This window comes from Ambystoma mexicanum, chromosome 4p, assembly GCF_040938575.1.
Source record: "Ambystoma mexicanum isolate Mex_15411 chromosome 4p, UKY_AmexF1_1, whole genome shotgun sequence".
In the NCBI taxonomy this organism is placed as follows: Eukaryota; Metazoa; Chordata; class Amphibia; order Caudata; family Ambystomatidae; genus Ambystoma; species Ambystoma mexicanum.
Window position 1 is genome coordinate 743,715,707 of NC_090927.1, and position 27,946 is coordinate 743,743,652.

The following is a 27,946-nucleotide window of genomic DNA, read 5'->3' on the forward strand; positions in this document are numbered from 1 at the left end:
CGCCCAATGCCTACACCAGTCTCCGCAACGCTCTGGCAAGGGGCGGGTGTTTGGTGGGTTCCGAGGCTTCCAAGAACAGAGGTCCAGACAACCTGACCGTTCTCCAACTCAGCATCGGAGGAAACAACAAAGGAGGTGGGGAAAGATGGGGCCGGGGGGAAACTTTTTTTTTCAATCCCCCTCCTCCGCAACAGCCTCAGGGGAAAAAAGGCATGACAAGCCCCTTGTGGTCCACGTGCCTCCGGTGGTGGGCAGGTTTGCCTCACGTGCAATTTTGGCACCAGAATTTTTCGGACCACTGGATCCTTTACGTTGTCTCCACGGGGTACCACCTACCGGTACCTTCTTCTCCTCCCCCGCCCCCTCCTCTCCCACAGATTGGGACAGCAAATCTGTTGGCAGAGATCCGGTCGCTCGTCGAAAGCCAGGCTGTGAAAGAAGTCCTAACCTCCCGGCGAGGCTTGGGATTTTATTCCAGGATTTTTACCATGCAGAAGAACCACCAGGCTGGCCTGAGAATTGTGTTGGACTTCTCGACCCTCAATATCTCACTCCCTCTGCAAAAATTCAAGATGGTTACGCCAGCTCTTATTGCGGAAACACTGGACAGGGGAGACTGGAGGTGTTCCCTGGATCTGAAGGACACTTACCTACACGTCCCGATTTGGTAGCCGTATCGTTCCTTACTTCTCTTCAGGATCATGGGCTTCCATTTCCAATACAAGGTGCTACCCTTCGGCCTCAACTTGGCTGCCAGGGTATTTACCAGGTTGATAAATGCAATGGCAACCCTACTCTGGGCCCAGGGCCAGCATGTATCCCCAGACCTGGATGACAGGCTCGTCCGGACCACCTCTCTTGAGGCGGTTCAGCATACTGCCTCTGCACTGCTGAATACACTCCACGACTTGGGGTTCACTATCAATCTCAAAAGTCTCTGGTGGGCCCACGCAGAGGACCTTCATGGACCTCATCTGGGACACGAGCTCCGTGAGAGTTTTTCCCTCGGAGGACAAGATTGTGGCCATCAAGAGAGCTACAACTCACTTCCTCGCCAGGCCCGTGACCTCGACCTTGTGGTACCAACACCTACTGGGGCTTATGGCTGCTGTCCTTTTTGGCTGTGCTCCATGTTAAGCAGAAACCTGTGCAGTTCCCTTAGGGAACACTGCAAAAGATTTAGGACTACAGGTGTTAGCAGTAAACCCACTTGGTAGCAGTCTGTACCACCCAGATTTACCTGGTAGCTGTGGCTGAGCAGTCGGACTTCTCTCAAGAAGTTAGGCAGTATGCAAAGTATACACAATAGGCACTCAGACACACCAATACAAGCAAACACTGACCAGAGCTTTGGTATCAAAGTATATAATTATTTATTTAAAAACACACTGTTTGAAACACTCCCGCACTCTTGTTGTAAAATATTCTAAACACAGTTACTATTGTAATATATACACCCCTTTTTCCTTATCAAATAAGTCTCAGTAAAACACCACTTATTTTCATACAGAGGTGAGCGCTTAACTAGATTGCACTCTAATAAGTTTGTGAGAAAGGGAGGGAAAAAGACAGAATATGGAAAGGTACACCACTCTAAGATTCAGGAACACTGTTAGCAAGGCAGAAAAGCAAAAGTCACTGGTGAGCCAAAGTCCAAAGGCTGGACCCACTCTTAGAGAGAGCAGAGCACAAATGCGCCCAAGATCACAGTTACACTAGGCTTAGAAAGTCTTGCAGAGGGTTCAAAAAGAGTTTAGAGAGGCTTTAGGAAAGTTTAGCCAGGGTGTCCCAGACTAACCCAGGTTCGAAAGCCGGGGGCTAAATCTACCCCGTACAGTCGGTAGCAAGGGAAGCCAGGCGGGACACGGTACCTTAAGTGGGAAGGATCCTCCAGCAGTGGTAGTTGTTCCTGGTAGTGGGTGCAAGTTGCGTCGTCGTCCAGGGGAAGAGAAGATCTCAACTTGGAGGAAAGATGAAGGTCACTGCACTACCAGGGAAGAAACCAACCGCAGAGTTTTCCGGTTAAAGGTGGTACCTTTGTTTCGCGGTCGTGGTAAAACGTGGTATCCCGGTTGCCGGGGTGCTTGGCACGGGCAAGGCGGCCACGAGGTACGTCGGGAAGGCGAAAAGACGGTGAAACTGGTTATCCCCACCAGTCAAAGGAAGAAGACTCTCCGGCGGGAGATCTCCTCTGTCGTTGGGAAAAGTGGTGAGATGGTCCAGCAGGGCTCCACCGGTGGTGGCGTCGTGGCAGGTCGGCTCAGCTTCTCCCTTGTCGGATTCTTAGGTCCTGTGGCGACTTCTGAAGTTCCAGTCCCCAAAGCCTTGCTTTTATGCAGAAAACCCCCATTCACTCAGCCTAGCTGTCACTCAAACATGCTAAGTGGTGAGCCGGCCGGCTCACCACTTGGGCCAATCAGGACGGAGTGCGACTTGAGTTGCCTAGGCAACTCAGTCCAGGGTGCCTAAATCCCCCTCCACCCCTCCTAAGTACCCCAGACAGAGTGGCACCACTTTGGAGGGCTTCTGTGGAGAAGCCCGCCAAAAAGTGGAACAAAGGGCTCGACTTGGGTTGGAGTCACAGAAGAGAACACAAACGCCATTTTAGAATCAAATTTTGGCAAAAAATACCAACCGGAGAATTAATATTAATTAAATAAACCGGAGGTATGTTCGAGGCTACCGTAAATAATTAAAGATAGTAGCCTAAAACAATGGGAAATCCCATAGGAAAATATTCGCGGTTGAATATAAAAATTAGTATCAACTGCCACCAGCCAAAACTCGATCAGGGGGGACGGAGACGTGCCCCCTTGACTAACGGACCCTGGGGCAATTGAATTGCCCCAGCCAGTACGTCCACAATATGATGGTTTGTACTGGTTCTGTTCAGAATTTAAGACTAGTAAAGTTAATGGTGACTTTACATGCCCTGGGAGACAGTAGTCAGTCCCAGGGTATGGAGTCTATACTGGGGGGTCACTATGACACCCCTGTGTTACTGCACTGAGGGTGCTGTGTAACACACATCACAAAAACTCATGAATCCCTATGGAGTAAAAGACCCCATAGCCCATTAAACACATCTAGATTCAAAGAAACACACTCAAATCATGCCCAAGAGTGAGGGTAAAAGAGTCTCACTCTTGGCAGGAGAAAAAAATAAACCCCAAAAATCCAGCAAAGCTGCTGGGGGACTCACTAGGTTAGGAAATTCAGCCTAAACAGAGAATTCTCCCTAACACTCCACACAAAACTTGGGATGCAGAGATTACAGCTGCACTTTGCAGCCTCATGGAATCAGAGAAGGGCTCCCAAGAGGAGTCAGTCAACATTCCTCCCTTTCTCTTCTCGGACCTCCACTGGTGGTCTGCAGACTTCAACCTGAGGCAGGGCAAGCCCTTCCAGCAGCCGGCCCCTCAGGTCTCTGTTACTACAGACTCTTCCCTAGAAGGTTGGGGAGCCACCCTGGACAACCACAGCGTCCATGGAGTCTGGACTCGGCAGGAGTCCAACATCAATTGGCTAGAATTGAAGGCCATATGGATGGCTCTCAAGGCCTTTGTCCCTCTTATCGAGGGCAAGACAGTTCTTATCCAGACAGACAACTCCACCAGCATGTACTATGCCAACAAGCAGGGGGGCACCAAATACCCTCCTATGTGCAACCTAGCAGTCGGCATGTGTGAACGGGCTCCGGAGAATGGCATTTACCTCATGGCTGTCCACCTCCTGGGGGAATTCAACCTGGAAGCGGACAGGCTCAGCATACTGGGGGTGGACTATTATGAGTGGCAATTGGTTGGGGGCATCCCCAGATGGATCTTTTTGCCTCCCGGGACAACAGGAAATGCCAACAGTTCGCCTCCTGGCAGGGGCAGCACTCTGGCTCCCTGGGCGATGCATTCCAGATCCAATAGAGCGACATGACGGCATATGCCTTCCCGCCCACACCCCTAGTCCACATGGTGATCTGCAAGAAAAAGGAATCACGGCACCTCCGCATCATTTTGATAGCTCCCTGGTGGCTGGCCAGACCGTGGTTTTCCGAGCTTCTCAGCCTATCGGACAGACCAGCCATTCACCCACTGCTGGGCCCAGCTCCTCTCCTGGCCCAGCAGGGGAGGCAGGGTACTCCACCCTGCTCCTCACAAGCTAGCCCTCGCAGCGTGGTTCCTGAGCAGGTCATGCTGAACCAAAGCCTATCTCAGGCTAACCGAGAGATCATCCAGGGCGCTAGAAGCAAGGCTACTAGGAGCCAATATAAGAATAAATTGTCTAGATTCTGTCATTGGGCCGACTCTAGGGAGATCGACCTGTTTAAGTGCACCTTGGACGACGTGCACTCCTTTTCAGCACACCCGCCCACTCCGGTCTGCAGGTGGATACATGCACCTATCTGGCAGCCATAGGGGCTTACAGGAACTCGGAGGTGGGCCTCTTCTCCTCCTCCAACCCGGTGGTCCAAGCGACATCTGGCGGGCCTCCACAGGCTTTTCCCACCTACAAAGAAGCCGCACCCGGTGTGGAAACCTAATGTTGTGTGGGGCGCCTTATCGCGCAAACCTTTTGAGCCTATGGCATCCGCGAACATCAGGCTGGTCACCATAAAGACAGCTGTGCTGGTGGGCCTCACCTCAGCTCGCAGAGTCAGCGAGATACAGGCCCTGGTGGCATCAGAACCCTACACCACTTTTCACAGGGACATGGTCGTCTTGCGGACGCACCCTGCTTTTCTACCCAAGGTGACCTCCTTCCATCTCAACGAGGAAATGGTCTTACCCACTTTCTTCGCCGACCCCTAGGACGAGCCTCAGAGGGTCTTGCATCGTCTGGCTGTCAGATACGTGCTGAAATACTTCCTGGACAGAACCAAGGACTTCCGCAAGTCGGACGCCTTGTTTGTCACTTTTGGTGGGTCAAGGCCCAGTTAGCATGCCTCCAGGGCCTTCATAGCAAGGTGGATGGTCGCGGCGATCAAGGAGGCCTATGATGGGCAGCACAACCAGTGCCAGCTTACTTACATGCCCATGCGGTCAGAGCCCGCCATTGCGTTCCAACGTGGCAGGTCATCAGCAGGGTTGCTACCTGAGCCACCCCTTTGGCTTTCTGTAAACACTACTGTTTGGACGCCGCCTGTAGGTCAGACATGGCATTCGTACAGGCGGATCTAAAAAAACGGTTTTCTTAAGGAAGGGCTCCTCTCCACCTTAGGGCTACATTCAGTTGTAATCGCCCAAACAGTATGAAGGAAAGAGGATGCAACGTAAGAGTAATTTAATAGTTACTCACCGTAGTGACTAACGTACTCTTATTCCATAGTACCCTTTCCACCATACGTCCCACCATCCGCCCTGCCTCCCCCCACGCCCCCTCTTAATAATACTGGTGTCATTAGGCAATGCTGATTTTGTCCATGTGTCAATGGGGACTGAGGAGTGGTGCCGGTGGGCGGAGTCAGGCGAGCGCATGCTCCCAGGGCTGCGTGTCCCTGAGCCTCTAAATTTAAATAACAGTATGGTTGAGGTATGCCCTTGATTGGAAGCACTACAGCATGTTATTACAATAGAACACCACTCAAATCTGTTGGTACTAGCTGCTGCACACTAGTGGAACAAGTAGACTCCTCCAACCTACTCCACAAATGAACCAAGAACGGTAAATGTTCCACCAAATTGATGCGCTGCTAGTTTACAAAAGTAAAACAGGCATGTTAAACGAGCAATTCCTAATGCCTCGAATGCTAATGTCCATGTAGAAGAGTGCTTCTCAAGCAAGACTTGTATGGATATTTTATTTGCGTTCAATTGCCAAAGGAATTTGCCAACACGTGTTTCGACCTCCAGCAGTTCTTCCTCAAGGCAAAACTCTTAGTAATGCAAATGTGTAATGATGTAAACAAATGTAATTATGTACACACATGAAGAAATAGTATTAACAATTAAAACAGTCAGGTGCCAATATCCAAACATATGGGATCATGGGCATAGGTTACAGGGTAACACAAACCATTATATAACCCATTAAAGAATTGTATACATTACCAAGTCCCATTATGCACAGGAATGCAGGTGCATATCATCATGAATCAACAATCCCATGAAACACAAAAGAGAAAACAAATAGACTGAGCAACAATATCAGCAAACGTAAAAAATGATTTTGTTGTATGTAGAGGTTATTCTAGTGAAAGCATTAAGAAAGCTTTACAACGAGCCAGTAATATGGTACTAGAAGACATGCTTATTGATTGAGGAACTAACAAATCCAGCAGCTATTCAGATGTGCGCATTATCACTAAATATGTGCAAAACTCACGCCTACTGTACACATTACTTGCTAAACATTGGCATATACTCAAGCTTGACCCAGACATACCTCCTTACATAGCAGAAAAGCCAAAGTTTATCTTTACACGTAACCAGATGCTTAGAAGACATCTGTGTCCTTATTTCTTAACCCAACGGTTGATTCATTATCGTGGCTACCCCCGAAACCTAAAGTCTTCTTCAAATGTGGTATGTGTAATTTTTGTATTACATTTGTTTATATCATTACACATTTGCATTACTAAGAGTTTTGCCTTGAGGAAGACCTGTTGGAGGTCGAAACACGTGTTGGCAAATTCCTTTGGCAATTGAACACAAATAAAATATCCATATAACTCTAAATTTAAATGGTAAGAAGATATTTTTTCTGGTGAAAAAGGTTCTGTCTCCTGTCCTTCGTGAGGGACGCCCATACAGTATGGAGGAAAGGGGACTATGGACTAAGAGTATGTTAGTCACTACCGTGAGTAACTATTAATTTATTCCAGTCCTTCAAGATGCCTGTTAGCTTCACTTTTCACACCTGCCCTAACTAGAGTTGTAAACCTGGTCATAGAGAAGAAATTTAAACCTGCACCCACAGCCCCTCTGTTCATTAAGGGTCACTTAAAACAGCGTTGCCTGGTATGATATGATATTTTATTTATATCGCGATCGTACACAAGTGTTTCAGAGCGCGGCAAGGCAAAAAGGGAGGCGAACAAGTTAGAAACAACAAAGAAAACAGCGATCTTGCTAGGCCCAGTGACATTTAAGAAAGAGCAAGTGCATGGAAAAATGGAAATTGCATGGAAGGGAGGAGGAGCAGAGCAGAGAAAACAGAATAAATATTAAATAGATAAATAGGGGCGATAAACCGTGGTAGTGCAGCCAGCAAGTGGCAGGTGAAAGTTAGTCAGATGGGGTATATCTGATGAGTGCAGAAGAAAAGGTGGAGGGGTACAGATACAGAACTCTAATGCAGAGGGTGGCCTGCAGGCAGAGTAGGAGGGTGACAGGGTGAGCAGGTACCTGGGCCCGAATAACGGAGGGTGGCCAGGTGCACGATGCCAAGAGAAGAAACCGATCAACAGGGGAGAAGGAGGGCAAAGGCAGGCAAAGAGGAAGGTCTTGAGATGTTCTCAAGTTTCAAGGTGGCCAGGAGACTTTTCCAAAGGGAGGCACCAGCTGAAGACGGAGATCTACCCCCAGATTGTTTCTTAGGAAAAGGACTAACCCTGAGCGAGTTAAAAGTAGAGGAGCAAAGGGCTCGATAGGGGAGGCATTTATGGAGGATTGTTGAAGGTATTTCAGACGCAGGCCCCAGAAAGCCTTGTGGACCATGCAGAGAGTTTTAAATTTAATCATTGCATCCACTGGGAGCCAATGAAGAGATTTCAGGGCTGGAGAGATATGATCCCAGGGCTTGAGGGATACGATCCCAGGGCTTGAGACCAAGGCCAAGTCTTGCAGTCCTGTTCTGGATTAGTTATAAAGGGCGGAGAGTGGAGGCAGGTAGATTTAGAAAGAGGCTGTTGATGTAATCCAGTCTGGAGAGAACCAGAGCTTGGGAGACCGTGAGCCTTTGAGGGAAGGAGAGGAAAGGAAGAGTACCTCGAAGGAAGTGCTATAAAAGGTGTGACTTTTTGGAGATGTCAGAGATGTGTGCGGAGAAGTTAAGTGTAGAATCAAAGAGAAACCTGAGGGTCTTAGCCGCGCAGGTGGGGATGGGAGGAGGGCCAAGGGAGGCAAGCCAGAGAGAGAGGAGAGGAAATGATGGAGATGGTGTACCAATAAGGAGGATCTCAGTCTTTTGGCATTTAGACATAGACCATTGGCGGCACACCCATTTTTTTTTTTATAACAAATTTTATTGGGTTTTGAAAACAAACAACACAAGCACACTGCCAATACAGGTCATGGACTGTTTCCCACCCTCGTTGCTTACAACATTTTGAATCTGGGTTCACTTGCCCCTCTGCAGGAGCTACATTAGTTTCCCCCGCTTTGAGGGCACCATAGACGTCGAGGGGCGCCACAGTATATTTTCCTGTCCACTTGTCCAAACATCCTCTGGCCGTGTATACCCTGCGCTCCATTGCAACACAGACGTCTACATCTGTCATCCATTGTCCATAACTCGGAGTCATCTCTGACCCCCATTTTTGAGCGATGTTTCGTTTGATAAGTGCAGTAGTGGTGAACACAAACAGTTTTTCATATCTTGTCAAGTCAACTTTGTCTATTCCCAGCAGTAATAACTTAGGATCTCTAGGAATCTCTTTGCCTATGACTCTAGATAATTTGTTAGAACATGCCCCCCAGAATTGTTAAATGTGTGTGTATGTCCACACTATGTGGAAGAAGGTGCCTTCCTCTGTTTTGCATCGCAGACAAGTTGGGTCGTTTATCCTTCCCCATTTATAGAGGGCTTCTCTAGGATAGTATACTCTGTGCAATATCTTTAACTGAATCAGCCTAAGTCTTGACGATATGGCTACCTCCCTAGGAAACATCAGTGCCATGACCCATTCTTCCGGTAGTATTGCACCCACATCAGTCTCCCATTTGGTCTATAGTGCTAGCAATTCTGTCGTGCCAAAGGAGGTTATGGCACTATATAGGACTGATGTCACTTTTTGGGTGATTCGTTCCGGGACATGGTTCCTTTCTATTGGGGTAAATTCCGGCAGTGCGGTCATATCAGGGAGGTTACCTTGTAGTGCGTGTTGCAATTGGGTGTAGTGGTATTGTTGGCGGCACACCAATTTTGAATGGCGATTAGACAATCGGAGATGGGGGAAGGAGAGGAGGTGGCTGAAGGAAGCATGAAAATGAGTTGGGTGTCGTCAGCGTAGCACTGGAAAGTTGAGCAGAAAATGGAGATGCAGTAGGCGAAAGTTGTCAGGTATTAGTTGAAAAGTCAGGGCAAGAGGTTAGACCACTGGGGGGGGACACCACATGTAGAGAGAGAGATAGAAGAAAGGAAGACCCAAGTTGCACCTGGAAGGGTCCGTCAGAGAGAAAAGAGGTCAGCCAGGCCAGAGCCTGATCAGTGATACCCAGGTTGTCACAGAGACTACTGAGCAGGGGTGATATGGTTGACCATGTCGAAAGCAGAGGAGAGATGAAGTAGGATGAGGACAGAGGGAATGTAAGAATCGAGGTTGGAGAGCAGGTCTTCACAGATGTTCAGGAGAGCGGTTTCCGTGCTTCTGGCAGCTCTGAAGCCCAATTGGTGATCATGGAGGGACCCAACAGAGTCGGAATTAAGATTATGCTGAGAGATGGCCAGCTTTTCCAGGAGTTTACCCAAAAAGGGAGTAATGGAGATTGGGCGTTAGTTTGCAGGATATGATGGATCAGTAGTGGATTTCTTGAGGAGAGTATGCACAAGGCAGTGCTTGGGAGGGGAAAGAGCCAGAGGCAGAGGAGAGGTTGCAGGAATCAGCAAGGGCCGGAGCAAGGGTGTCAATGTGGTCCTTGATGGTTTTAGTGGAACGGGGATGGACCGGTTTTGAGTTTTCATAGATCAGACTTGTCTAGCTACCTCATCAGGGGAGAAACGAGGAATGGAGGAGGAACGGGACGTGTGGGTAGCATGATGGAGGGTCAGCAAGCCGAGAAGAAGGGGGAGCGAAGGAGAGGCTGGACAGGATGTCCTGGGTTTTAGAGATAAAGTGAAAGACAAGGGCATTGCAAAGAGCCTGGGAGGCGAGAGCAGGGGTGGAGACTGCAGCAGGGTTGGCCTGCTCCTTACAGATTTTGAAGAGTTCGGACAAATTGTTAGATGCCTCAGAGATGCAGGCTTGTATGTGGGCTCTCTTCTTAGTATGGACAGCGAGTCAATATTGCCTTTGGAGCAGACGGCAGGCTAGTTTGTCAGAGGATGAGCAAGAAGTCCTCCATTTCCTCTTCGCAGCTCCACACTTCCGTTTAAGTGTAGCTAGGTCAGAGTCATACCAAGAATTGCACTTGGATTTGGACTTCAAACGGATCCTCATGACTAGCCAAGAGTATCGAAAGTAGCAGAAATAAAATAGAGTAGAGTAGAGTAGAGAAGAGAGAGAGCTATGGTGGTGACTACCACATGCGAGAGATCCAGCATGCCGTTAGCTGCTTCAGGAGCGCCACCAGAAAAGGAAAGCAAGAGGATATATGCTCTTGGAAACAACATTGCAACATCTGCAGCTTTCCAAATGCGTATTGCCAACAATAAAACCCTTATGGCTAGCTTTGATAGGGCCCAATGGTATCAGGTGGAGGAGCAAGTTAGTGGGGTGCCAGAACTATTGTGCGATCAGATCCTTAAGAATTTAGTTGAAGGCAAAGAAACTGCTAATGCCATTATCAAAAATTCACTTCACGCAGCAGATACAGCAGGAAGGGTAGTGGCTGAGGGGAACCCTAATGAAAGGCCACAGGCTTAGGAATGAAAGGTTCAAACCTGAAACAAGCCACACTCCTCAACATGCCCATAGAGAACAAAGCCCTGTTTGACAAAGCAGATGATACTCTAGAGACGGCAAAGGAGGAGCATGAGACCCTAAAGACCTTGGGTCAAAACACTAACAACCCCTTCATGCAGAGGGTACCCTATGGCAATCATTGCCTGTTTTGTGCGCAAGGATAAGTGATAACTTTAGCTAGATTAGGCTGCTAATCAGGAGCGGGCACCAGCTCATGGTAAGCCAATCAAGGACAGCTACCAACCTCTCAATTCTCCTTCCAGAGGCAGTTCAAGCAAGGGCATAGTAGGGGTAGAGGCCAAACCACTAGGGGTTTGGCTAACCCCTACCATGTCACCCCTGTTGGGGCCGCGTCTCACTTCGACCACCAGGAGGGTACCACAACAGACCAGTTGGTGCCGACAACAGTCAAGGACGGATATTGCATAGTTTCAAGAAAGACTGCCCAATCATCCTGCAAGACACAAGAACATGCATCTGTAACATCAGCAGATCCACCAGGCATAGGTAGAGGCACTGCTGGAAATGGGAGTCCTAGATCTTGTCCCTCCATCAGAGGTAAACAAGGGTAATTATTCTGTGTACTTCCTTGTGCCAAAGAAAGGCAAGACAAAATGTCCAGTGTTGGATCTAAGACTTGCAAACACATATGTCAAACCTCAAAAGTTCCAGATGACCACATTAAAGAGGTAATTCCTTTTACTGAAGAGCGGAGACTACAGGGCAACACTAGATGAGAAAGATGCATACTTCCATATGTCAATGTTGCCTGCTCACAGAGTATCTGAGTTTCAAAGTTCGATCCAAGCACTAACCTTCGGGATTGCGTCAGCCCCCATGAGTCTTTACAAAGGTACTAGCTGTGGCAGCGCAGCTGCGCAGACCATCCCAGTGTACCCTTATGTGGATGGCTAACTCTTAACAGGAGACGCACCACAGATGTGTCGGCAGCACACCCAAGAAACGATAAGCCTCTTGTTTCAACTAGCATTTTCTATCAACAATAAAAAATCCAGCATATTTTCCAGTCAAGTCAAAAAATTCCTAGGGACATAATTCGAACAGAAGAACCCAGTAGTCTTCCCCTCCAGCGAGAGGGTCCAAACCAAGCTGCATCAAATGCCTTGTTATACAGCTAGTCACCAATTAACATTCAGGAAGGTGATGCGTCTTCTTGATATGGCATCATGCATCTTCATTGTGCCACATGCAAGGCTGCACATGCGTACAATGCAAGAATTTCTACGTAAACAAGGGTCTCAAGCGCAAGAAGGGTGGGATGATCTAGTGGTGGTTTTGCAGGCTGTGGCGTCAGCACTTCAATGGTGGAACAAGGACAACCTAGCGGGAGGAAAACATTTCGTCACCCCGCCAACACAAACCAGGATAACACACATCGCTCTCATGTTGGAGAGCTCATTACCTCCACCAGACAGCACGCAGCATGTTAGAGACTGACCAAGAAGCATATCAATATCCTACTGCCTATAGGAATCAATGGGCAATGAATTCCATGTTATCCTGATAATGAGGTCAGTCGGGGAGGGACAACTACTCACACTTTACTCCATCAACTTTAGCTGGGTGTATAAAAGCAGCAGTAGCAGCAGCAGCAAGAAACAGCATTTTGAGCGAGCTGGGGATGCTGAAGGCTGCCGAGACGCCAGAGGGATACCATTGTTGCCAAAGAAGTCCTGGAAGGCCTGGAGGAGGAACACTGCTTAGACAATGGACTGGTGAGCACAGGGGAGCAGTCTTGATGATGTCACTTTTCCAATAATTTTCACTTTGTAATTTTAGTCACAGTTCTCACTTGGGGATCAATGAGTTCTAGGCAACAGTAGTCCTAGAGTCAGCACAAAACGTTCATGATTGATCTAAGATGGCTGTCCTGGGCAGGGGAAGCTACCTATCCCCAGTTGTGCAGGTGGACCCCAGACAGTACTGCCATACTCTGGTTGCACCACCAAGTCCTGCCCAGGTAGCCTATCAGTGGACCTTATGCCTATTGGAATGCAAGGGCAATAGGGGTGCTTTAAAACCAGCAAGCACCCACCCAGGACCCTCTAACTCCAACCACGAAAAGCAACAACCCAAGATAGGTAATTGATGTCAGACAGATTAACTAGCTCTCCTGTTTATGGCCCCTGGGTTGTGGGTCCACATCGTCTTTGAATGACGCTGGGTCCAGTGGTTCGGTGGCTCCGGTCTGTCAGCAACATTTTTAGGAATGGATCACCACCTTAGTGCGCCTGGCTAGTCCTGGGTAAAGCTGCAGGAAGGAGACTGCGACTACCCCACAATGTAGAAGGATCACCAAGACTACATCCAGTGCAGTAAGCAGTTCAGTGACCCTAGACACAGACTGCATCTACACCAAAGCTGGATTGGTGGACACTGGATCCAGGAAGACTCTCCTCTTGGACAGAGCAGCACCAGCAGAGCTGCAAGGTTTCAGTCCTACTATGTGGATGCTTGGGAAGCTTCTAGACCCAGGCATAGACTACATCCATGCAATCGAGTAGTCCCAACTGCATAGGATGCAAACCAAATACGCTTTTGTGAGAAGGGCGTTTGTGTAAAGGGCTGCTATCTGTGGCGGATCGCAGTGACCTGCTGTATTGGAGCCGTAGCAGCGTTTTCTACACGAATCAAGTGACTTTGCCAGTGCACAGTGACTTTTTGAAGAAATATTTTCCAAGTGTTGGAAGCCATGCCTTTGGGACACAGAATCCCATTTACATGGAACGCCCACACTTTTGTGAGAAGGGCGTTTGTGTAAAGGGCTGCTGTCTGAGGCTGTCTTGGGCTCGGCTGGGCTGGGAAGGTTGATCAAAGAATATGGTGGTATTATCTTGTGATGCACAGTAAGGAATTTTGTTGACCTGTAGTTGAAATAATTGGCTTTGGTAATCCTGTATCTTAATTTTCGTATTGTGTAACAGCGATTGAATAGTGGAAAGTGTTATTCAATACACTAAGTGTTCTAGTGGGGTCATTATCCCCGAGTAGTTGGGTACTGAGATTGCTACTGCAGAGAGTACTCTATGAAAATAGAGTACGGCTGAATAGTAGTGTGCTGTGAAACATCTTAATCCCCATGTACCTGTTTTTTATTGAAATTGTCAGGAAATATGTAATTTTCTCAAAACAGTTTTAAATCGGGAATGCCGTTATGTGTATCCAGTAATGCCACTATTCAGGGTAATGGGGAATCTCCTGCACACAAAAAAGTGCTTTGTATCATGGCTAGAGAAAGACATTTCTCAAAGGACGCCCACGTTCTCTTCTCAGTCTATGGGAGTTGATTAAGAACCTACTAAAATTGCTATGAATATTCAACAATGGGTAGGTCTGGGAGTCAAAATAAATGGTAGCCTTAAAAAAGATATTGCCTGTAATATCGAATGGAGCCACAACAATGGGAGTGGTTTCAGACACGACGATGGCAATTGAAGGCAATCTGTGCGAATAGGCGGGAACATGGGAGCAAATGTCAGCCAATCATAGTACCGTTCAGCCTACCAGATGTACTGTGGAGAATCAAAAAAGATTAAGAGCAGCTTATAATGAACTACATATCACTGGCCAAGTTCACAACGAGGCTTTAGATTTTATGAATATTAGTAACACATCTTGAATTGAGGAAGAAATTGTTTTTGTTCACTCTAACACTGCTGATTTAATGCACTGGAGGAATTTTCACCAATACAAAACCTAGTTGGAAAAATGTCAATTTCTCAAGCGGAAAGTTCTATATTATTAACCGAAAGTGAAGAAATGCATAATACACAAACGATGAATTTTTATGAACATGTGGAGTCGGAGATTTCACCGCACCTGCTGCCTGGAATTTTACCAACACCAAAGCAAATAAATGTGTAAATGAAAAATTGAGGGCCAAATCGTCCAGCTACTCAGTGTACTGCAATAGAAGGGAATGTAGTGGGGCATACAATGTTTAATATTACATTGGCCGCCATGAATATGGCATTATTGTCCCTAACCAAAACATATGAAGCCATGGACCAAATAATGTACTATCAAACTATTATGCTATCCCAAATAGCAAATTGAAAGGATATAAATCATGCTAACAACAATGAGGATACTCAAAGTGATAAGAATGAAATATTTAGACACTGTAAGCAATCAACGGTAGGATCACAAATGGAAGAAGAGAGGTATACAGATGTAGGTGTTCTGCGAGAGTCTATATGGACAAAATGAAAGAAAACCCGGCCCGCCAAAGGCGAATTGCGGTAATGCTCAAGTGAAAAAAGCAAATGAAATTTCCGCTGCACTAAAGACTAATTGTGAAAAAGATCTAGTGGAAGTAACAACAATTCTTGTTGATGACAATTTATTATCTAATGAAGTGAAATCAAGAGTAAATCAGTTTCCGGTGGGCGAGCCAAAGGAAGCTGTTGATGCTCAAACATTTCAAATCTTTAGTTCTAAAAACTCTAAAATAAACAAAGCTAAATTATCAGGAAATCAAGCTGCTGAAATGAGGAAAAAGATGGAAATTATACTAACGAACACTCAAAGCGAAAACAAGGAGATTTTTAAAAATCATTAACAAATCGCAAAAACAACTGGAATTATCAATCAAGGAAGCGGCACAAGAACAATTGAAGATGAAGGATCAGCAATCGAAACAAGCCAAGCCTGCCAGGATTATGACGTATGAACCACTCAATGAAGTAGTGGCTTTGGCAGAATTACCAAGCACAGAAAACAGTCTTACAGAGAGATATAAAACAGCCGGCCATGTAGAGTAAACAAGAAGCAAATAAAGTACAGGAAGAAATCGCTAAAAAGGCAATAGAAAGTCAAAGGTTTTCCTCTGAACAAATAAGGGAAAAAATTAAAAAATCAGTGGCCCAATATTAACTCAACCAACAGAATAACCAGGCTTTACAAAACATCAAGTCAAAATGCTGTAATAACTCATAGGTATCAACCTACATTGAAAGGTCTGAGTTGGTCTGAAAAAATCCAATACAAAAACAACCAAATGTAGGACAACATGGTGCACTTACTGACTTCCGTCCAATGCAAGGAGCAATAGCAAATATGAAAAAGCCTATGGGCTGGAAACTGCAACAACCATTGATGAATTACCATAATTTAATTGTTGAATGTCGATCATCCATTTGGCAAATTTTACCTAATTCGCTCTAGCATAATGAATATATGTAGAGATGTATCACAACTAAGAAATATAATCTCCTCCGATATTAATGCTATTGAATTTCTAGATAATGATCAAGGGTACGGTTATCCATACGATCCACGGTAATAGCGAACATAATTTAGGAAGAAAGGTCTATACTTAATGAGATGGGATTCACACCAATTCAGGAACCGAATCAATCTAGCTGGAGCCAAAATGAGAAAGTCGAAAAGAAAAGCTTGTGAATTTATGGGGTGGAAAGATCAATTACCCCACATCATCAACCACAATCTCAAAATATGTATCAAGCTGAAAATCACCACCAGTCATAACAATGACCTGTATTGGAGCTTGTCTCCTTATTGTCTTGGAATACCAGAGGCTTCCATCATTTTATTAACTCGAAGGAAAGCAATTTGAATGACTGACATTGTCGTATTACAAGAAACATGGATGACTAGTATGTCTATATGTGACGGATATCATATATTGTTTACACCGGCAGTACAGTTAGTAAGAGGCCGTCCCATAGCAGGCTTGATGGTAGCTGTGAAGAAATCAAAGAACTTGAACGCCCAACTATATGAGCCAACTTCGCCTTTCATCCAATTGATCATCTTGGAAAAAGCAGATTGTACCGTGGCGATTAATAAACATTTATTGGGCCAGAGCCCAATTATCCTCAGAAGAGTTCTTTGAGCAGATAGAAACAACACTAGACAGTTTAGCACTAGTCAGGAATATGGACTCTGTGATGATTATGGGTGATCTAAATCTCCATCTAATATCAGACGTGATGGCGAACCAAAAGCCTGAAGAAATAAGATGGAACAATCTGATGAAAGGGAGACAATATGTCATGTTAAATTGGGCAACAGAAACAGATGGTCCTGCCCATTATACATGGCATAGAGGCGCCTCTAAAGCTACAATAGATTATATCTTCACAGATAGTAACCAACTGTCCATGATTGAGTCGCTGCATATGACTCCTAACAACTTGAGTGACCACTGTCAATTACGCCTAACATGGTCATGCAACGGGGAAGCCACCTGGAAGAAGAGAGACTTTTTTTTTAAAAAGTCAAGGGACAGCCAACAATGGTAAAAATTGGCTGCGATGGTCAACCAATGCTCTCCAAGACTATGAAACATCACTTAAGGTACAAGGAGAAAGTGGTTATGTATCCCTGATCCAAAAATATGTGGTATCAAAACCAAACACCACCAACTTTCAGGGGAAAAGACATATGCATGCTTTTGATTTAGAAGTAAAAATTAGGAAATGCAAGCTAAAATGTGAGATTCGGAAAATACAGTACTTACCATCTCTACAAAGATTGAAGCAGGTAAAACATCTAAAGTCAGTATACAAGAATTGGATGCGAAGTAGGAAAGCCCAAAGCTATCAAAAATTAAAGATGGTAGCCAAATCCACAGCTGACATCTGGGGGTTACTGAATGAAGCAACTACTGAGTCACAAGAATTAGCTCAATCGAACTCCATAGCAGAAAAAGCATGGTATGAATATTATCAAGGCATTTACAAAACGCCTTTTACTATTGATCAGCTAGCAATTCAGGATGTAAAGGGGAATCACTTTTTGAATTTCGATGAAGGAGATTTAAAATATTTTATTGTAAAATTAAGCACATCACAAGCATCAGGACCAGATGGTCTAAATAATATAATGTTGAAAAAAGATCCGGACATCTGGGCAAGAATTCTTAATAAGATCTTTCACAATGTTATGTCATCGGGTGTAATACCTGCAACAATCAGTGATTGTTCCCCTTTATAAGAAAGGAAATAGATCTGATCCTTCCTCTTTTAGACTAATAGCCTTACTTGACTGTCCTGGCAAGATCTTTGCGCACATTGTGCTAAAAGAATTAAATGTATGGCTGACCGAAAGGAACTTGAGAGACCCGTATCAAACAGGGGTTATTACAGGACTTGGGACTAGTATAAACTTGCTAGCCTTAAATGCTATTATTGCAAATCACTGTAAAATGAAAAACAAGCTCTGTATATAGCATTCGTTGATTTCAAAATGGCCTTTGACGCGATACCATGAGAACTACTGTTTTTGAAACTCTTGAAGCAAAATTGCCCATGGAATATACTTAAATGTATTGTGGAACTTCACGCAGATAACCTCAATTCAAATAAGGTTAAGCAGAGAGGGTATTCTATCAGAGCAAATAATGACATGGAGATTATTGATGCAGGGATGCATTTTTGGATCCACTCTGTTTAACTTTTTATTTTTGATATGGGTATGAGTTTTGGAGATATCATAACAGATTCTCCTAAGTTAGAAGGTCAGGAAGTAAAATGGCTATTCCATGCTGATGAGCTGTTACTATCAAAGACTGTCTGGGCTAAAAAACATGCTGAAAAGCCTGGAAAAATATGCTAAACAAAATATGATGCCAATAAATACAAAAAAACCTCTGACTATGCAGTTTGGAAATGGAAATAAACGCTGTCGTAAAAATGTATGGCATTTGGACAAAGTAGATCTTCAAATTGTACCATCTTATCTATACCTAGGGGTCAATATAAATAACCATCCTCGGGATATGCCTTATGAGACCAGCCTGAAAGCAAAACTAAGTACAGCCACACCGCAAGCTCGGATCATTGATAACAGATTTGGTACATTTTCTGTTATGCCTATTATTACTTATTATGAAGAGAAAACAATTCTAATTTACAGATCAGAAACAAAAGCGCCAACATCTGGAGTATACTGGAATAAATTGGAAGGCTTCTTTTGGCAAGCAGTCCTAAAGTTACCAACCTCAACTTTAGTTCGCCATGAGCTAGGGTTGATTTCCTTATATGCTCATTACCAATGGAAAGTATTTATGCTTTATCGTAAATGCTTACTCGCAGATGATAAAGAGAACATTTTAACCCTAGTGTCTATGTTAAAATCTCTAATGAAACGTTTATGCTCGAACGGAGATCGAAAGCTCAGGAGATTATGGACGATGCTTGTATCAGAGGAGATCCTTCTACAAAAACTATAGCTGGCGAAGGAAAAATTATGGGAATTCGATTGGATTCAAACAAGGGAAGGCTGTGGCAATTAGTGTTTAAGAAAAACCCATTTGCACATAAATGTCATGGTTCGATGGAACTATATCTATTTCAGTCCCCTGATAGAAAGCATTGTTCAGGTCTTCTGCGTTTAAGATTAAATCTTTGGAAAACACGAGAGGTAACGGGGAAATGACATTCCCTATCACCCCAAAAACAATTGTCGATTTTGTAATAGTGTAATGGAAACCTTGAAACATATATTGGTGGAATGTGACAATTTGAAACCAATGCGTATTAAATATTTTTGGACCTACTTTGAACAATATGTAAAGATAGATGTAGAGACAATGTGGTTTCATATTTTTCATATACATTCCAAATCATTGGGGTTTGCGACTATGAATTTTTTGGCAGAATTAGTTTTGAATAAAGATGAATTAGTCTTGCGAGAAACACTCAGAGTAGGGAAATTTCTGTAAATATAACAGTGGTTTTAACATTGGTTTTAACTATGGAATATGATCATTTTATTATTCTTATTGCGAATCATGTTTTTATCAATTCTTTTAAAATGATATAAAATGTAATTTGGAAAGGTTGAGTGAGTCAGCCAAACAAAATAAAATTAAAAATTAAAAAATACAGGGTCAGCAATTTTGTTTTTTGTTTCTGATCTTCAGTGGACAAAATGAGTAGTGCAGGACTCGACCTTACTTAGGCCCACTACTCTGAAAGGGATGCACCATGTAGATGTCTCCCTGTAGAGAAGCATATGCCCATCTCGGTGCAAGGGGCTGTGAGAATGCGCAACCATATGAGGCCCTTTCCAAACATGGCTGGGAGGAAGAAGGCAAAAAAAGTGTAAAACAAAAACTGGGCTTAAAACAGAGTTTATGTATCTTGGACTGATATTTGGGTGTACCACTGCCACCAGCCTGTCTGTGTTTTACTGGAAAGCGAGACAAGTAGACTAAAAAGAAACGAAAGTAGAAATAAGGATGTACTGCAGTGCTCTCCGTAAGGTAAGGTAGTACGGCTACTGAGAAAGATGATATACATGGGGGACAAAGAGATGCATGTACTGGTGGCCATAAGGACTGACATGTGCCCCCAAAACAATTAAGTTGAGCAGGGAAGTGGGGTTGGAAGAATACCTCATTACAAATTATCTGTCAATGATTTCACAAATCTACAGATAAGCTGGGGCTGTCATTGAAGTTGATGGCGGAAAGCTCCAAAAAGAAAAGATTGTCTAACAACGTCCGTGCATGGAGGATAGGTCATGAATAGTTGCAGATTCTTGTAATGATGATCTCTCAGCAACTTCTGCAAATGTCAATACTTAAAAGCGCTAGATGAAAAATTATAACATGGGGCATCTTGTTATTGGAAGCCATTCTCATCCATGCGGAACACCTAGACGTCCAAGGGCGCAAACCCCAACGGAACACCTATGCAAATGGTATCACCAAAGAATCTTCATAATCTGACTGTTTCACAGATGTTTTCGTATCTCTACCCTGGCAGTTACTAATGCTATGAATTCTAAACTAGGCTGAGCCAACACACTGTGCGATTAACTTGTCAAATGCCAGATATTATGCCCCAAAAATGCTACACACCACAATGTGACGAAAAAGGAGTAGTGTCCTGAACGTAAGAATACAATTCTAAATCAATAGCATAACCTAGATTTTCTTGGCTGACATTTTCTGCCGATACCATTTACACACCCAAACCATACCACCAGTCGTCCTTCCTACTTCCTCTGCCCTAAAAGCACATATTGACTCACAAATGCCAAATAAATCATTCTGTTCGCACATTCGACCTACCTTTTGCACCTTTGCATACACTCAGACTGCAGCATCTATTTAACCTTTACTGCTCTAGGCATTGTATGTCCATACCGCTTTGTGTCCATTTCCCAAATCTGCAGAGGAGTACAAAACACCCTGAAATGATTGTAGCGTTTATGCAACAAACTTCTTAAAATAATAAATGAAAAGGTTAATGCAGCTGACAAGGTTGGTGGCCTAAACACTGATTTGCGCAAATCTGCGTGACTTATACATTTGTTTGTTTTGTTCGTACTTTATAAGGAAGCAGATCTGTGAGTATCACCAACCATCTTTTAGGTAGGACTGCATCAAAGTTTATCTTGCTTTTCCAAATGTTATACATTGTAGACAAAGCATGGATTAGATTAGGGATGTGTTCACAAATTATATTATGCGTCAGTCGCAATTTGGTGCGCATTATTGTTTCTAATCTTTTGATGAACTATCTTCTAGTGACCTCAGTCCAGAAGAGGCCCGTGACCAGTTCCAGATTGCCCGAATGAACTGCAAAATGTTTGCATTTGTGCATGTTATGTTTGCACAATTTGAACTCTCACAAGGTATGTATGTTTCAATTTAGTAGACATTTATTCACAGGCTTTAAATTAGGAATATAAAGTGTTTTATTTTGTATTTATTGACCATTAGAGGTGTAACTTCGATCAGAGATGACGCACATAGGAAACAATACAGATTATGGAGACAGTCTCAGCATAGGGTGCTTTACAATAGTAAGTGTATACCTGTTAAGAGTAGACCAACTTATCTAGGGTGATATGAGATATAGACCAGGGACAGGTATAAATGTGATCAACATTGAGGGCCCGGTGCCTCAGCTTGTGATAACTATACATATTCACAATGGGAAAGTAATGTGTGACATTTGAAGGAGGGGAATGCTCGTGTCTGTAGGACTTTAAGGAGCGGATACAGGAAGCACCTCTTCACTGGCTAGTAAATGGGTTTTAAGTCTGCTTTTAAACAATTCCACTGATGGGCTGCTGTTAATGTCTTGGGTAGGGCATTCCAATGGAGGGGGCAAGTAGAGGCATGGAAGCTCATGGGGACGGAAAGGTTGAGGGAGGATTATTGAGTTGAAGGATGGTAGAGAGATGCAGTCAGCAATGTAGTGGGAGTGGGGGCTTCAAGCAAGAGTTGTTTTACAGGGAGAGCTACCAGCATGGTGTCTCTGTGTAGAGGTGGGATGCATCATGGTATATAGGGTATTTGAGTAGGGAAGGTGAGAACTTTATGTAGTTGGGACGAGTAAAGGGGTAGACCAAGGATTAGGCTCAAACAGTTATCAAGTTTGGTAAGCTAAAGGGTAGCAAATAGTTTTGGCTAAGTGGTGGGTAGCGTAAGGTGGTGGAAGTTTTCCCTTGCGTTGACAAGATTAATTATGGCAGCTGTAGAATTAGCTGTGAATAACTGTTTGTTGTTGGTTGACTGTCGAAGGACCCCCAAGGATGCAAGCCTTGAGTGAAGGAGTGAGGAAATCTGGAGGGAGATATGAAAGTGGTGTTTGTGAAGTCACACAAAGGAGTATTGGTATGCTTGGGAGACCCTTATCCAATCTAAACTGGACTGCAGTCACAAAAAGGGTGCCTTGGCAATCTCTGTTCAGAGCCTATGCAAACAGAACAGCCGTTTAGTTAGTTGAGACAGAATTCCAGTGTTGAGTTTCTCTGGTCCCATTTTATGGGAACCTTAAACCTTTTGCGTTTTTCAGTTGGTTTTGCTTGATCTTGACTTCATTTATTTACGGCCAGAAGGACTTGGTTGAATTCGCCCTACACAGCACATGTTTTACATGTGCTGCCGTATGGTAGAGCCACGTACACCTAGAACAGGTCGTAGGGTGATTCTATCACCTATGTGTGTGCGTGGCTGCTGGCAGCTGTAATATAGTTTTGAAACCACTAGTGGTGCAGCATGTTTTTCTGCATTGGTAGCCATATGTATGTTAGCCATTGGGGTAGTAATGTGTTTTTCTAAATCCAATTTTTAGTTGTTTAGGGTTTTGTCTGTGAGGACCACAAGGCAGGCCCAAAATTGCTGTTGTGCTAATATGGGCTTATCCATATCTCCTGTCTGCACCCACTGGTTTAGCCTGGTTTCCGGAAGCCTCTGTCGCCACAACTCTGCTTCATATCAGTCTTGGCTAATCCTGGGTCGCCACAATCTGTTGCTCCCGCACGGAGACTTTTCTTTGCTGGCCGGCAGCCACGTTTTGCTTCTCGTGGGTTTTCAGAACATAGTTTGGTGCGAAATTCTGACAAGCCAATCTAAAGGTTAAGCCAGTTTCGTTCTAGTCATTGACCAAACTCTCTAAAGTCTAGCGGCTGAGCAGTTGGGCTTAGACTGAAGAGGAGGGAGCTTTAGTATGAAGTACAGTTAATAAGAGCAACCTCTGTTAAGGAACACATAGGTAAGTACTGCAATATACTGTTAACAAAGGAAGACTGTAAAATACACACACAACTGGTGCAAAAGGCCATTAAAACTCATGTACAAACCCCACCACTTTAACCATTTAGTCAAGTGATGAACACTGTAGATAAGTGCTCCAGATAAGATTTGGAAGTGGGAGTATTTTAATCCCTATTATTTAAGTTGGGAGTAAAATGACTTTTTAGGAAGTAAAAATGCAAGTCCAATTCCCAATAAGAGTATTTTGTAAGCACGTAAAAAAAATTTAACTGAAAAATGCTAATATATTTATTTATTTGCACCTAGTTATTAATGCACATTAAAAGATACATGTTTACTCCTTCCAATCAGGCAGTTAAAATAGTTTCTTCCTGTGGCAGTACGTGCACTACTGGTTCAAACATATCCATGGAGATGTGAGGGTGAAAGCAGGGGCGCAAGATCCTACATGTATTTTTTTCCTATTTTTTGTTGGGGGGGGGGAGGGAGGGAGGGGTATTTTTAGTCTGTATTTACATTTTTTGAGAGTATTTGACCATTTTTTGTGAGAAAAGGTGGCCATGCTTTAGATGGTTAAACATGGGGCTGGGGTTAGTTTTACAAGCATTCGGAATGCTCGAAATACTTAAAACTACAAGAGCAACAGTTCAGGCCTCCAACCCAACCTTTATGGTGGTGCAGCCTATTACACAAAGGTGTTCTTATTGTTTGTTTGTTTTAAACACGTTCTTGTAAAAAAGTTGCTTAAGTAAAGACCCAGAAAGTCCTCCAGCTATTGAATGGGTAGAATTGACAGACCCCAGATGACTAACACAGGCTCCAACGGCTTTGGCCCATAAGTTAGCTTCTTTTAAATTAAGGGATGTATTTCCAGTGCAAGTAAATGAGGGAGTCAAAAAGAACTCCAGATATCTCGACCCCACAAGTCTGACTTGCAACCTCACATACGCCATGGGACAGGGAATCTGTGTGGACAACAAGGCCTTACGTAGGCTTTGTTGTAGTTTAAAGGCTGTGTGTTGGCGGCTTCTGCCCCTGCAGAGTCAAGCTCCGGCAGAACCCAGGAGACCGTGAAGACTCCTTGAATTTGAATCCAGCAGCATGGGGAGGACACTTCGGAAACAGTAAACTGTGGATATTTGGGTGACTTAGGACAGGGACTGCAGGCCCTCGGGAGCCTCTGATTCCAGTAGAGACTTCCTCATGGTGAGATGGCGGCAGCTGGTTTGCAAGTTCCCCGCAGAACTCTGAGGATGGCGACAACGAGGTGGGAAAGCCTGTGCAAAGTTGCAGTACATTTTGTCAGATATAGCCCAAATGCAGACCTAGCAACGACAGAGACCTTGAAACAGGAATGGATTCAGAGCAGGGGTTCAGACTGTTTGATCCCACCAGAGCACAAGAGGATGGCACTTGATGCATGTCTTTTCACTAGATTAGAAGGCAGGGGTCAGAAATGTAGTGGTTGGCTTGGCTAATGCGGCAGCAGTCCTCTGACAGATGTCTGTTGATTCTTTGGTTTCAGATGAATGGCTATGCCATCTCCTTTTATCGTTGTGTTGGCCTGGAAGCTACAGATGCCTACATATGAAAGGCATCTGCAACATTTACATTTAAACAGGTGTAGATTGTCCAACCAGGGACAGCCGGCCACCTTGCATACTGCCCAGCAACAGAACATACCCTGGCTGAAGTGTGGATTGGTATGACAAAATTCCAAAACCCATTTCTCCCACACAAAACACTGACTTGGCAATCCTAGCTGGTTTGCAGCGATGTGCATGCCCTTAATTGTCGATTTCAACCTAAGAAGAAAGGAAAATCACTGGCAAATGTGGTCCAAAAAGCATGATTTGAGATCAAGGAACACCCAATTTGTGTTTTCAGTACTCGAAAAAGACACTGCCAGTAACAAATGTGCACAAGTGTGCACCAGGGAAAAGATGACCTGCTTTCTTCATTCAGCATGTTCAGTACAGAGCATACCGGTAACTGCAATGTTAAATAAAGAAAAATAAAAGTAGGAGTAAAAGTGTAAAGTTGCGAGATCCAAAATGGCCGCCGGCAGTGGAAGTCGCGTCTGAACCGCGCTCCCGCCGGGCCGCCAACAATAAAGCACCATAAACATTGAATTCCGAGCGTTTCAGCACCGGAACATCAGCTGCAACTCCCCAGAAGCTGCGGGCACAGGAGCAGCGAGAAATCCCTCAACAAGACCCCCGGGGTAGACACCGCCGAGAGAAGTGAGTGCCCCTCCCCCATCGAGGGAGAACAAAGTAGACTCCCAGGAGAGGCCGCGCAGAGACAAAGCCGGAGGACCGCCCAGTGGGCCAGAAGGTGCGTGCAGGGCCATCCGACTTCCCCCGGCTGGAGAAAGAAAAAGGGGAAAAACACTCAGACGCCCTGGGGCTCATTGCGCCCACATCGGCAACACAACCGTGGGAGCAGAGTGGACGTCAACGCAACGCCGAGGCCGGGTGCGAGAGGACCTCCCGCTCCCTCCACCCCCGGCATAACGGGCGCTGAAGCGAAACTAAGCACACTAATAAACGTAGTGGGACAGGTGGCCAGGCGGGCTCAACCGGATCCCCACCGGGGACTTCAGCGCCCGCAGGACGGACAGAAGATCCCACTGGAGCGGTCAATGGCTGGCTACAGCGCGACACACAGGGCCTCCGCGCACCCAGGAGACCGGCGAGAAGAGGTGGCACAAGTCGCGGAGGAAAGGAGCACCCTGAGACAGAGGTGAGCGTGCGTGCAAGGCATCCCTTCCTCTACCCACCTAACAAGGGCCCGGTCTGGCGCACAACAAAGAGCACCTTTCCACGGTCAGAGGTGCGAATGCCTCAGCCATATAATAAAACACGGAAGGGGGGGGGGCGTGGCTCCAAGGGGGGGTGGAAACGGACCCTAATGCAACGACGAGCACACAGCACAGACAAAGAGTGAACGGGAGAGTCACATTACTCTCCCCACAGTAAAACCGCTCCATGACCAGCCGCCCAGAGGCCCCGACCACACGCAATTGGTGGAAGGTGAAAACTCCATCCCATAACAACCCTATAACCAGATATACCTCGAGGAGACACTGCAGGTGCCCCACCACAACACCTCAAGAGACACCCGGAGACAATACAGGACTCCCATATCTAGTGGACAATGTCCAGGGCAAAGGGGAAGAGGGGCGCATCTCAAGCTGCGACGCAGCCACCCAGACAAGACTCAAATTTGCTCCATATGTGGTCGTCGGAGGCCATGGCAACCTCAAGGGACAGATCAATTGAAGAATCCACAATGGATACCCCCCCGCCCCACCAAACCAGTGCAATCTCCCCCCCTGTCAAGACGACATGCATGCCTGGTTCGTGGAGCTGCAAGACAAGTTCAGGTCCACAGTGCAGGACCAATTTACTTCAATGAGGAACGAAATGAAGCAGGCAGTCCATGAGTTGAAAATAGATGTGGCCAAGCTGGAGGAAAGGACGGACACCATAGAGAGAATAGTGCAAAATGTTGAAGATGAAGCCAGACAAAACAGTGAAACGCAGGAACACTTGGCTCGGTTAACCCATAATCTAGAAATTCAGTGCGAAGATTTGGAAAACCGCTCCCGCAGATCCAATATCCGCATAAAGTACATGCCCGAGTCAATGTCGGATAAGGACCTCAAAACTGCAGTTCAAGAATTATTCAGAGATGTAATAGAGGCACAAGAAGCGGAGAGCATTGGAATCGACAGAGTACACAGGGTGGGCCCGAAAAAGAACAGGCGCCCCAGGGGAAAGACCAAGGGATGTATTGGCGGCCCTCTCCTCATACACACTGAAGGTGCAGATCCTTAGAAGAGCGAGGCAAATGGACCACATAAGGATGAATGGGGTGGAAATAGTTACACCAGGATCTGGCTTCGGCGACACTCTTAAAAAGGAGGGAGATGGCCCCACTGGTGAGAGAGCTTGTGGCGAGAGAGATAAGATACAAGTGGACATTTCCTTTTGGTCTTCTGTTCGAGTGGGAAGGCAAGCAGAGAAGAGTAACCACCAGTGAGGAAGGACTCCATATAATGGATCTGCAAACGAAGGAGGTGGACCTTAGTGGAGCCAGAACCAAGGGGGGGGACCGCATAAGGGGCCGAGAGGATGGGAAATTGTGCGAAAAAATAAATAAATAAAAATAAATTGGGGGTGGGGGGTAGGGGGGGTTCACAGGGCAACCTGCAGGGGAGTAGAAGGAAAACTCCGACAAAAATTGTCAGTTCAACTCCAGTTGGGAAAATGCGGGAGAAGACGAAGACGAGAAATCTCGGAATACCAGACGTTCCACGGCCTGGCGGGAGACCAGGAAGGGACACTATCCAGATCTGTGGATGAAGCAGGGTTTAGGACCCCCCGCAAAGTTTATCCCGAGTCAAGTGAGGGCAAGGAGCGATGGGCGCAACGCCCTAGCAACCTTAGGTGCCTGAGCCCTCCTCGGGATAAAAGTTGAGTTAATGTTAACTGTTCAGGGGCTGTTGGGGAGGTTGTGGGGGGGGAAACTGGGAGGGGACGGACTCCGGAAGAGAGATGGGATCACACCAAGCGGGAAAGACAGCAGCAGCGATAGACTAAACATGATGGGGAAGTTCAGAATCTTTTCACTAAATGTGAGAGGGCTGAATTCGCCGGCGA

General features: G+C 45.4%; 1 protein-coding gene across 6 annotated transcripts in view; it reads left to right on the forward strand.

The window, feature by feature from the left end:
- TTK (TTK protein kinase) overlaps positions 1-27,946 on the forward strand; it is a 1,085,566-nt gene that overhangs the window by 152,521 nt on the left and 905,099 nt on the right. For all 6 annotated transcript variants that reach the window (XM_069606303.1, XM_069606306.1, XM_069606304.1 and 3 more), the window contains exon 4: positions 21,303-21,409. In XM_069606303.1, the coding sequence (XP_069462404.1) occupies positions 21,303-21,409 (107 nt within the window). The remainder of the gene's footprint in view (positions 1-21,302; positions 21,410-27,946) is intronic.